At 37.9% G+C, this 12,830-nt stretch overlaps 1 protein-coding gene across 1 annotated transcript in view; it reads right to left on the bottom strand.

Annotated features, from left to right (window-relative positions):
- Nucleotides 1–1,327: 1,327 nt before the first annotated feature.
- Nucleotides 1,328–12,830, bottom strand: part of LOC118560888 (usherin-like) — a 28,985-nt gene continuing 17,482 nt past the window's right edge. Inside the window, exons 11-22 of the mRNA XM_036132428.1 lie at nt 11,573–11,779; nt 11,314–11,406; nt 10,122–10,267; nt 9,913–10,031; nt 8,919–9,017; nt 8,644–8,820; nt 7,410–7,493; nt 7,172–7,313; nt 6,977–7,064; nt 4,643–4,711; nt 3,322–3,522; nt 1,328–2,534 (exon numbers count right to left, since the gene is read on the bottom strand). Of these exons, the coding sequence (XP_035988321.1) occupies nt 2,445–2,534; nt 3,322–3,522; nt 4,643–4,711; nt 6,977–7,064; nt 7,172–7,313; nt 7,410–7,493; nt 8,644–8,820; nt 8,919–9,017; nt 9,913–10,031; nt 10,122–10,267; nt 11,314–11,406; nt 11,573–11,779 (1,515 nt within the window). The 3' untranslated portion in view covers nt 1,328–2,444. The remainder of the gene's footprint in view (nt 2,535–3,321; nt 3,523–4,642; nt 4,712–6,976; nt 7,065–7,171; nt 7,314–7,409; nt 7,494–8,643; nt 8,821–8,918; nt 9,018–9,912; nt 10,032–10,121; nt 10,268–11,313; nt 11,407–11,572; nt 11,780–12,830) is intronic.

Here is a 12,830-nt window from a genome sequence, read left to right as displayed (position 1 = left end):
TGTTTTCTAAAAAAAAAAAAAATCTGATCATTTCCAAGTTTGAATTGCTTTACAGCAGAATAACTTTGATGAGGTTAATCCAAACAATCTGATGTTTTATTGATGATTTTAAGCTATTTCAAACTGGACAAGAGGCAGAGACGGGTTTTGTTGCGTGCATGATTCAGACACATTTCAAAAGCAGAAACGTTTTGTTTTGAGCATCACAGAGGTGCATTTTTTTTTTCCTCATCTTTGCGATTTCACTAACCTTCCCGTCAGACAGTCTCTTAGATGGCGTCTGTCGTCATTGTGATTTATGAGTTTAATAAAAGCCTGTGTGTGTGAGTGTGTAGCTCAGGGCCATACTGTCCCTTACAATCACTCCACAAGCTCTCCTTTCACAGCCTCTCCCCTCCCTCTGTGACTGACAATAGCTGTGAATGCGGCTGCAAACGCTTCAGAAGTGCCCTTGTCAGATTGCCGTCCTTGAGAATGGGGGGGGGGGGGGGGGGGGGGGGGGGCTCGGTTGTTACTGCCAGTTTGTTAATTTTAAACTTGCCTAGATGTCCCCTTAAGGGACACGGCAGCAAAAGTAAATTACGGCAGCATAGTTTTGATGGAGACAGTGGCGCTGGTGTGTGTGTGTGTGTGTGTGTGTGTGTGTGTGTGTGGTGACTAAGGCGCTGGACAGCTGCTGGCACATCTGTGTTGTACAAACTCAGCAGAAAATGCACAAATCGGCTAGAAACATGAGTTTTAGATACAGCTGCTTCAATAGTGTTGAAACCGTTAGTTTAGAACCATTTAAAAATTAAATGTGCACAAAGCTGCTCTGTTTATCCTATTTCACCTACTCACACCTCAAGCCACCAACATATGGATTATTTTTTTTTACTATGTGCAAAGGATTTTGATTTAATGTTGTTTAAATATATATTGATAAGACAACATTAACCTCATCAAATAGAACAAACATTTACATGTGTCTAGTGATGTTTCCTTTTTGCCTTTTATTGTAAAACGTTTTATTGTTATTTTGTTTCAACATCAGTCTGGTACATTTGTGCTTATTTTGTTTACTTGCTGCTTTCAAATACTGACATTTCACTTCACAATGGAGTAAAGAAAAATTAAACTTCTTATCTGTCCATTGTTCTCTGTTTTTGATAAATAGATAGATAGATAGATAGATAGATAGATAGATAGATAGATAGATAGATAGATAGATAGACACAAGTTGTGCAATAATTATTATTTACAAGAAAATAACATTGCTTTCTATTTTTGTTGGGAGAGAGCAAACTTTTCTATTCAGGTGCACCCTGTTTGTAAGAAAACAAGAACATTCAGATTTTGATCATTTCCTTTAATTATTCACCTGAAAATACTCAATCTATGAAGTATTAAAAAAAACAAAAAAAAAACATACGTCCATACATAATACTGCCAGTGTTTTTTTTAAAAAAAGGTTGGTCATAACAACAAACTTGAATATTGTACACATAAGTTATTATAAGTCATCAACATTCAAATATAAGTAAATATATCTCTAATAAATACTGTTTCTAGGTTCAGTTTGTGGAATCTAGACGTAATCAGTGTTTTTACTCCTATAAATGATAATAAACAGGACTTTCCCTTTGTCTCTTTTTAGTTGAAATTGAAGTTTTTAACAAGACAACACTGAAATAATCTGTAAGCCACAGACATAATAACAGTCAGTGATCACATTAACAAGTAAACACATTTGATTGACTATCAGCCATTTGTTTTACATTTAAATTGCAATAAGCAGAAAATTCACAAAGATACAGTAAGACAAAATCTCAGTTTGGACTTTTGGGTTACATCACAACAAACAGCACATCTGCGATTACCACCAACATTTACATTAATAATAATAATAAACATTAAAAAGTTGGCAAGTCTCTCTAGTAACAATAACATGAAGGCCATGCGTCCGTCTACAATTGAAGCCCCAGCGGTGTCGATTACAGATATAGTAATAGGCACAATTACCAGGCGAGGACATGAACCTGCTTCTGGATTGCTCGTACTGAGAATTTAAACCCTCTAAAAGCAGTTGGCAAGCAGACAAAGTGGATGATAATCTAACCCAAACATTCACAAACAAACTCTGCCAGTGGATATCAACCCTGGTCCTCAGGACCCACTGTCCGTCACTTTTTAGGTGTTCCCTTGCTGCCACAAACCTGGCTTCTGCAGCACCTGATGGCAGCTGAGGACCAGGGTTGAGGATCACTGATCTATGCTATAAAATGTCCAGATATGAAGGCTTTAGTCTATATGTAAACTCTAAATTGTAACATTAATGTTGTGTCCCCGACTCTACTCAAGCAAAGACTGCTTAGCTCATACAACTGATGGGGCACGATAAAAAGACTCCAAACAGGACGAGTGTTTTACCGTGTTTACAGCCTTGTCTTTTCTGGAATCTTGTCCTAAAGATGAGTGTCAGTGAACATGGTGTGCTCTTTTTTCCCAGAACTTAAGGCCTTTATGGCGTCCACAAACTCATCTTCTTCCACATACTGAAAGAAAGCACACGAGATCCAAAGAGGTTGATGTCGAACAAGACTGAAAAAATACTGAAGCATGTACTAATAACCAAATGCAGTATTTAATAGTTTGTGATGTATGTCATCATAACAATGCCTCCTCCATTTCTTGATGTCATACTCAATCACTGACCTAGCAGATTATAGTGGAGATGATCATATGGTTAAGGATAAGGTGCTTTATTTGTCATTATACATACAGGTAGATACAACAATGTTTTGTAGATCAGATGGAGGGTTAGCATGATTAATACAGGTTTAGACTTCTTGCCACCAAATTTTATGCAAATTTAGAGGTGAAAGGTGTTACAAAAAATCTAATGATATATTTAAGGGCACTGCGATGCCCCTGTGGCAAAATTTGTTGATTTATCTCATCCACACACCCATTTTCTGTACTATATTCATTCTATTCAGGGTCACTGTGTTACATTTGCATGGTGAAACATGGTGGTGGCAGCATCATGCTGTGGTGATGCCTACCCCAAAAGATATGCTGTTTTATTTGTGCAAAAGGTGGTTACTGACTTGGACACTTACATTTAAAATTTATAAAAACAATGAAGACCATGTGAAACTTTCTTTCCACGACATGTGTTGTTCTATCTCCCAGAAACAAATACAAATTTATGGTCCTGGTGAGTATAAATGAACAAACCAAACTAGGAAATTATAACCTGCTAAATCACAGAGAAAAAGATTCAAAAACTCCGGCGGGACTCTAACCGTCATCAACAAATAAATGCATGTCTGTCCTCACCAGTCCAGAATCATGTCCCAGTGGGTTATCCCAGCATCCTTCCTCCATCATCAGTGACTTCCTGTCAATCAGCTGACTGACGCTGCGGTGCAGGGAATGCTGAGAGTAGGCTTGTGTTAGGTCTGTTTGACTGGGAGCCCGCAGGACAGACATGGGGCTGTAGCGTGAGCTGCTGCCAACAATCTTTGTGTCTGTCAGGCCCTGTGAGGTACAGTGTTAGTACAACAGTGATTGTATGTTTGAAATCCTTTTGACAAATACTTCAATTGCTGTTAACAATCAAAAATAACTGTAGTTGGATACTTAAACTGCAGAAATACAACATAAATTTAACTTGTTGTTTGTTGAAATCAAAATGTAAATACAGATATAAATTGAGTAAGGGGAATAATGTGTTTTTTTGTTATTCTCTCCTTTTTTTGATTGCAGAAAAATCCAACAGGGGCACTAAACTCTGCAAGATTTAACCCTTTGATAAAATCGAGTATTTAGTGATGTCATAAATTAATGTAAAATATGTTTACAGCATCTTATTATTGTTTTATTTACATGTATAAAGTTTAAACCACACTGCCCATCCCAAAAAAGTCACACATGCTAATATTTTGTTGGACCGCCTTTAGCTTTGATTACAGAACGCAGTTTCAATAAGCTTCTGCAATGTCACAAGATATATTTCTGTCCAGAACTGCATTCATTTTTTGCCAGGATCTTAAAGAGATGGTGGGAGAGTCTCACTGCTGCTTGCATTCCTGTTCAGCACATCCGAAAGATCCTCAGTGGAGTTAAGGTCTGGACTCTGGTAGCCAATTTCCTACTTTGACCTGATGATGACTTCCTGCCATCCTTCCAGTTTTTAATAATAAGTTTCTCTTCTCAAACCAATTTAAGTAGCTTTGGCAATTTCTTTAGATGTTTTACTTTGCATCTTACCTGCCAATAATTTGACCCTTTTGAAACAGACTAACATTTTTTCCATCTCCGCAGTTTGCATCACCCACACGGTCGTTTAAGCAATGAGAAGCTACTCACTGCATCATTTAGAGTTAGATAACTTGTTGGCAGCTAAAACATACTCATGAAATGGGAAACTCTTGCATATTTGCTTTGTTAAATCGAGGTGGTGAGTTTTTTTTTGATAGGCAGTGTATGATTAAAGACAAGCTGAAAGAGTGTACATCTCTTACCCCCAGTGACCACGACAAACCACAGCTTTCATGAGATAAGCGGTGGTATGCATACGTGCACAATAAAAGCATGCAGATGCAAACACAAAGCACATGCGCAGGAGGGTAACCCATCAACATCCACTTTCCCATACCTCTGTGTACACAGTGTAGCTTTTAAGTATAATGTTGCTGATCTCAACACAGTCTGCTACAGTGTCAAACTGCAGGGGGACAGTGAGATAAACATTTAGGGCTCTGGCAGAGAAAAATAAAATACAGAAAATGATCTTACTGTAGGGCGATCAAAGAGGAGCATAGAGCCGGAGAGATGTTTAGAGCACAGCTCAGGACAGGGCCTCTGAGAGAAAGATTGAGGTTTAGACCAGATGGAGGGAGCAGTGTATGATCGGAGTGGAAACAGATATAAAAAAAAATAAAAAAAATGAAAACAGATTAACAGAGAGAAGACCAAACATATACATTTATAAAGAAAAGTTACTATATAAACAAACATTAATCAGGGTGTTGAGGTGAAGTAATTTAAATTAAAGATAAAACATTTTACCTCAAAACACAATATTATTATCTCTATTATTTATCATAATATTATATTTTTCATAGAGGAAAACAGCTATGTTATTATAGCAGTACTATTTAGCAGAGCTGTTTCCTGCATGAAGCCCCACAAGCATTTAGAGGGTCCTGAAATTGAATTCTCATCTTCATTTGAGCATAAATTGAATTTTTTCAGTGTTTGCTCACTGTCTGTTATTTGACATATAGAGGATGGTTATTTTCCTTGAATTTTCACTTTTATGCAGCTTGGATGGCTGAGCCTAACATTTTTAATTGTAATAAGAAGCTATCACACTGCAAAAAAGGGAACAAAAGTAAGTAATATTTTCTTGAAATTATTGTATTTGTCCTTGACTTGAGTAGGTAAATAAGATTATTTGCCAATGGAATGAGTATTTTGACTTCTACAGTAAGATAATCAGATACGCTGCACTTGAAATAAGATCATGGAGATGAATTGTTCCTATTTTAAATCTTATTTACTTGCTCAAAGCAAGGACAAATACACAAATTTCAAGAGGATCTTACTTATTTTTTAGTTCTATGACTGCTGCCTGTTTTGCTCATAAAGTGTAACACTGTGATATATTAATAGATCATCTAATGAATTAGGTATGTCTTCTACATTGGCAAACTGGAGGACCCCAAAAAGCATCTTGCATGGGGGCCCCCACACAGCTAGAAACAGCTCTGGAAGTTGGTGATACGAGAACAGATTCTTGTTGTCCTTTATTGCTTAGCAGTGGAAGATGAAATTTGATCATTAAAGCCTAACTTAAAGCTACACCCAAAGGAAAGAAAACTAAACTGAGTCTGATTTATGTTAGACATTTAAAAGCACAAATAAAGAATTGCAATGTTGTCGTAATGTTAATTTATTCAGATTACCCAGTTAAAAAAGTTAACTTAATGTTAGCTATGTTGTACGAAATGTGATATAATTCAACCATTTATTTCTGTTAATTTTAATAATTATGGCTTCTAGCAAATGAAACCGAACATGAGTTTCTCAGATCCATTTAGAATTAAACAAGACCTATACAAATATTTTTAATACATAGTTATCACTTTCCGGCCTACACAATCACAGGAAACACCACTGACTTGACAGTTGTTCATTAGAAAGTCATTGAGACCTTCTAAAATTAGAGGAAGCCACAAAACGTCAGTGCTAAAGAAGCTGATTGCTAAATTTAAGAATATTTCTGGAAAGTTGAGTGGACAGAAAAAGTATGGTTAATAAAGGTGCACAAACAACTGGGGTTCTCGCAGATTTGAGTGGACTGCGAAGCAAAGCCCATTCAAGAGTTTGATGAGGATTCACAAGGTGTGGACTGTAGCCAGACTCGGTATTTTAAGTCACCCATCAGGCAGGCAGATCCAGGACATGGGCTTACATGTGTTGACAATGTCAGAAGCATCTTACCTGGGCTAAGGAGAAAGAGGACTGGACTGTTGCACATTAGTTCAAAGTCCTTTTTTCAGATAAAGGTAAAGGAAAAAAAAGTACATTTTTGCATTTCATTTGAACATCAAGGTCCCAGAATCTGGAGGAAGAGTGAAGGCACTCTTTACTCTTCTCTGCTGTGAATTAGCATCAAGCCATAATCTTTAAAATGAGGAGAAATATCTAACTGCGTGTAATGAATTTGTTTAACACATAAGTTTCCTGTTTTGAATTGAATTACTTAAGCAAATTAACTTTTTGATGATACTGTTATTTATTGAGATGCAACTGTAATGTCTATTTTTTTTAGCTTGGTCATTAATGTTACAGAACGCAATATTTATGTTTGGTTTGACCTACATTAACTGTATGGCGTCTTCTTTTCCTTCGTTCTTATCTATAACTACCAGTCATCCTCCTTTTTAACCTCTGCGTTTCAGAGCTGCTCTTCTTTCTGCCTCACCGTGTACGTGTCTCCTCCAGCCTTTCTGGTCTTCTGAAGCATGACCAGTGGAGGGCGCTGTCTGGCTGACGGATTCTTCCTCAAAGCTCTAAATTGGGAAAAAGAAATCTACTAAATTTTGGTTGTTCTTTCTAAAATAAGATAAAAGAATAGTAAAAATAAAAAATGTCCTTTGAACACTGTATATGCTTATACCTTTTTAGCAGTAAGCCGATCAGTATTGCAAGCAGGAACAGACCCAGCAGAGTGAACAACAGAATAAACCACAATTCAGAGTAAACAGGCGTGGCTGAGATGCTGACACCCTGCTTATCACCATCAACAGGCTCAAGTGGACCTGCATAGAGAGAGAGAGAGAAGTTAAAAAGCTCAACTAAATAAGCTATTGCCTTCAGTTTTAAGTAATTTAGGAAAATACTAGAGGTTGTGTTACCAAGACCAGTGGCTGGGCTGTATTTGATGGTGGGTGTGCTGGCACTGCCGCTGTCTGTGATACAAGTCACCTGAAAGGACAGAGCTACAAAAAAAAGGATGAAAACAGAGATAAAGGTAGAAAACATTGCAAGTTGCCAGGATTTCATGAGGATATGTTATCATGAAACACACTTATTTTCTTCCGTATGACTTTACACTATGCAAACCACATTACACACAATCAGAAAATGAAAGATTTATATTATAGTCGCTCTCTCTCTTCACCCCAATTCTGGCAACCAGAGGATTTCATCAGTTGTGTGATGGGCAAAAATATTTGATTTTGTTCTCTCAGTAAAACAAACCATAATGTCTGGTATAAATATACAGAACCTTGGCCCGGCGAATTCAGATTTTTAAATCTTTCATTCCACCCAAGAAATTATATGTATTATTTACTTATTATTTATTGAATAATGGCAGTACAAAAATTACTCATATTCTTCTCAATTATCATGGGAAAAGTATTTGTAGGCATAACAGTAATAAAACACATCTGATAATACCTGATCAGCTTTTTGCATGTTTCCACCAGTATTTTGCCCGTCTGATTTGTTTGGTGAGGAGCTGCAAGTCTTTGATGTCAGAAGGCCTCCTTGCCATCACCCTAATAATCTGTAGTTCCCTCCAATGATTATCACCTAACAGATTCAGGTTGGGACTCTGGACTGTCCCACTCCAAAGCATGAATCATACTTCCAGTCAAAATCTACATGTTTTTAAAATTAAAACTAGCTTTACACATGAACCCACCAGGGACATGGGTAATTATTACATAACTGTACAAGTAAATCCTTAATTAACAAGGTTGTGGCCTCTTTTTTATTTTATATGTTTTTCCCTAAGAAGAGTTTTCTATTTTTTAAAAGTGATTTTTACAGAATATGATTTAGAAAAGGTTTAAACTTGACTTTTAAAGGTCTCAAATTTTTAAGTGGGAAATCTGCTGATTAAATAGGTTTGAGAGACACTATGTTTTAAATGTTACATCCTCTGTGTCAAAGCATCTGTCTGGCAAGACCACATATCAGGAGTCATTTGTACGAATTGACGCTGAAAGGCAAATCTGTCTCTAAACTATTGAAGCTTTGACAAAACAAAATATTGAAGTACAATGTATAGTTGTTAGTTATCGTCTTAATGTTACACATTCTTTTGGAGTACATGTATGTGTTTTTTGTGTGCAGCGTTACTTTTCTGTGAGGTGCGTGGAATATGAAGGTAGCTGTAGAAGCCACTGTAAACTCTGAGCTGGCTCTCGGTCACGGTGTACTCCCTCAGGTACCCGTTGAGGGAAAAGGTCCCCGCCCAGTCCAGCCAGATCACTGTCAGGTTGCTGTCCACGGAGAACGGAGACACATACTGGGGGGCTGAGGGGAGACACAGAGAAGAGGTCAAACACATTTAAACTGTGTCTTACTGCTTCGTCTAACTGCTTAGCTGTGATATTAGGAAGACTGAATGTTACGTTCGCTGAGTGTGCTGACGGCTGTCCAGTTGGAGGCAGTGCTGCCCATGTTATTGAAGCAGGCAGCCCTCAGCTCGTAGGTAGAGTATGGTTGGAGACCTGGACAGTTAAATACATATTATTTAATGTTTTTCTCCAGTGAAGACATGCAGAGTTCAGCATTTAGATGAGCAGGAGGTAACCTGGTTCCTGATATTCTTACACTCATGGATTTATCGCATGCTTAAGAATTACTGGGGGCTTTTATCAGGAATAAGACAGGAATACTACTACTACTAATAATAATATTAATTATTATTATTATTATTATCTAATTGGACATTTTTTTAAAGGGGAAATATCATGCTTTTAAGTTCTTTCTTTTTACATTTAAATCATTCAGATGAGGTCTGTATAAAGTGGAACAGCAATGCTTTGGTCTGAATTTCTCATTAATTTAGCTCCAGAGGCCCTCAGAACAAGCCTGTTCTGAGGTGTCTGAAAGCATTTTTAAATGTAAAGGAGACATTTCACACACTGCTCCCATCCAGGTTGCAGAGCGTTCAACTTTACCCCATTCGACCATTTTTGTACTATGCTGGGGGATGAATTGTGTGGGATAATACACCCAACAACTGAACATTTTGACTTATCCACTTGCAGCCTCAGCCTCCTTCAGCTTGGCCTACAAAATTGCAACGGCGGATTCACAAAACTGTTTAGTCCATGACATTGTTTAGCAGCTCTGCACTAAATACCTTGATGCAATTGTTCAGAACACGTAATCAGGAATAGAGAAAACTGAACGGATTGATAAATATGACCCAAACAGTATATAAAGATATCAACGCAGCACCTGGAAGAGACTTCCATTTTCTTGTGCATTTGGAATACTTGGATTTAAGGGCTAAAAAAAAGTTGATATTCCACAATATGTCTCCTTTAAAGTGATAACGTGTGTCTGGATACAGAATTAATTTCAGGTAATGCGTACTCAACCCATCTGTGGAATTACCTGTGACATTATAGCTCCGCTGTTTGCCAAAGAAACAGATTTCTGTTGGTCCCTCAGTGCAAGCTGATGGTATTGGCTGGGGGGGCTGAGGGCAGGATGACCTGATATGAAGCTCGCAGCTGGACATGCAGGTAAACATTGAGTGAGATTAAAGGTTTGTATTATATCTGGCCTCTTCCAAGGTGCACTCTTCCAGGACTTTTCCCCACCTTTCGATGACTCCATTAGGTGCTTTCGGCTCGTCCCATTCCATCTGAACCGAGCGGGAGGTCAGGGTAATGAGACGAGGGGGACGTTGGTCGGCTGGGGGGGCAGCAAGGGTGTGAAGCTCTCTCATTGGACCCCGGCTGCAACACTGATAATTGTTCAAAGCAGAGACAACTAATTTAGAGTCACAATAATACAACTAGTGTTGTCAAAGTGGATTATACAGATCATACATCTCAATCAATTAAAATATCTTCCAAAAAAGTTAATTCATGTCAGTAATTTTGATCTAAAGAAGCTCATGTTTTATATAAATTCATCGAAAACCGAGATAAATATTTCCAGCATGTGTTTCTGTTAATTTTTATTATTATGTCTTACAGATGGTGAAAACGCAAAGTTCAGTTCATCAGAAAATCTGACCAAGGAAGAATATTTTTAAATACAGAATTCTCTGTTATGTTTATGTCATGGCCGACACAACTCTGGAGTACATCGCTGGTTTGATAGTTGTCCAGCAGGCAGTCACTAACTCCCCCCCCACAAGGAGAGTAAGCTACATAAAAGCTCGCTAAAGAAGTTGTTTAATAGAAATCCCGTAGATATCTAGGGAGTATGGGCAAGAAGAAGATGAGAGACAGGAAACATAATAGTGCAGCTTGCAACCTGAGCGTCTTCAGGAGTTCCCAAAGCTGATCTCCTCTGTGCCACATCACATTGATTCAGTCATTCATGCAAAAGGAGCCCTGAACAAGTATTCAATTTATATACTGTGCTATAACTTTACCTAAGATTTAGTAGGTTGATATTTCTCTATTCAAAATCTTTTTGAACTAGTTTTATATGATTTTATATGAAACCGCATTTAGGGTTTTCATTAACTCAGTCATAATCATCAAAAGTAACAGATGTAAACACTTGACATAAATAAGATAAGATAAGATAAGATAAGATACGATAACATAAGATAGGCTTTATTGATCTCACAGTGGAGAAATTCACTTGTCACACATCGGCTTAATAAACAAAAGAATGTGCCAAAAGGAGGAAAAGGTGCATAAGGTATAAGGTATATACAGTGTGTCCACATATATACAGTGTATCAAAAAATAAAATCAACGTATTTAAAGTTTTAAATTGATATTGAGCTAATTCAACTTTTCAAAAAGTAGAATCAACATTGATCAGTTTTACCTGATAGCAGGTGCAGGCCTCAACTCCCACCCAGTACTGAGTGTAAGGACGTAACCCATGGAGCGTCTGTTGATGGGACGTGCCCTCAGAGACCTGCAGGGGGGAAAAAAAGCATCAGGATGAGATTACCTTGAGTTTTTTATAATTAAAAATAAAAGCAGAGAAACATATACAAGAAAAAAAAAGGCATTATAGAAATTGAGTTGTAAGCTTTTTTTTTTGGTAACTACGTAGTTTTCTTCAGTAGCACTATTGTTACCAGGGTGTGATTGTCGCGGTCCACAGAGAACACCCTGAAGAGGCTCACAATCCCGTTGGGTTGAGCCGGAGGGTGTATGTCCACGACTGCTGAGGTTGCAGAAACATCCAGAAAAATAGGCAGCCCCACACCCTGAGGCGGAGCAGGTCCTGTTCTGCCACTGACCCATGGACTGGAAGCATAACCGGCTGAATTTACAGCCCACACCTGTTGGTCACATACCACACAATCACTCAATGATGTGCTCAAAGCACACATGAAAAAAAAAAAAACAAGTGATCCAAACATAACCTCCAATCATCAACATTTAAAATGCATTTTATGAAGTCTTACGGATTCTCTTAATTAAGCGGCATCCACCTGACCAACAGATGAGAACAAGTCAATTCACTTGACCATCCATCAAAACTACCATCCGCAGAGAGAGCAAAACCTTTCCACCATGCAGCCCAATACTAACATATCTGCATGACAATTACTTTTCACCTTCATCAAGGAGTTATTCACACACATACACAGTAATCTTATTTGTGTGCTTGTGTTGAGTATAATTAGAGGGTGTACACAGCACAGGGTCAGGCGGGGTGGAGATTTGCATGTGTAAGTCATCTGTAGCCTGTCAGAAGTAGTGCAGAAGGCAGATGGATGGCTCTAAGCTTTAGTGTTGAAAGTGTGTGCCTGTGTGCATGGTTTGCTGTTTGTGGCTATGACAACGAGATTTGGGAGTGTATGCATACGCTTGCATGTGTGTTAAGAGTTGAATTAACCTCAATAATAGTCAATTAGGCCGTAATCAATCAGACTGATTGATCTAAGTGACAGGACAGATGGACTGAGGAGGGAGAGGGGAAATAAGAGCAGAAAATGGAGAGACTGGAGATTGGGAGGAGGAGGGAAGGATGACAAGATGTGAAGATGCAAGAAGGAGAAACGAGATAGAAGTTGTGAAACCAGAATGATAGCGTAGTTGCTTCTTAGCTTTTAGTGACGTCAACAAGAATAATTTGCAGAAGATAAAAAGAGCAGATGTGATCAAAACAGTTGTGTATCAAAGGAAATAACTTGGCCTATGATAAATTAATTTAATTACTTTGCACTTTTTACAGATGGATCAGGTTTTACTTCCATTTAATTTGTGTTTCCATTTAAAAACTGTCCAAAGTGACCAAGAAGGCTCCTAAAGGACTACCAGCAGTCTCACCTTTAAGCAAACAATTAAATCAAATATTTTTTTATATAGCTAACCTTGTTTTAAAAT

The sequence above is a fragment of the Fundulus heteroclitus genome, unplaced genomic scaffold (assembly GCF_011125445.2).
Source record: "Fundulus heteroclitus isolate FHET01 unplaced genomic scaffold, MU-UCD_Fhet_4.1 scaffold_503, whole genome shotgun sequence".
NCBI classification, from domain to species: Eukaryota; Metazoa; Chordata; class Actinopteri; order Cyprinodontiformes; family Fundulidae; genus Fundulus; species Fundulus heteroclitus.
The sequence above is the reverse complement of the archived record's forward strand: the minus strand, read 5'-3'. Positions and strand labels throughout refer to the sequence as shown.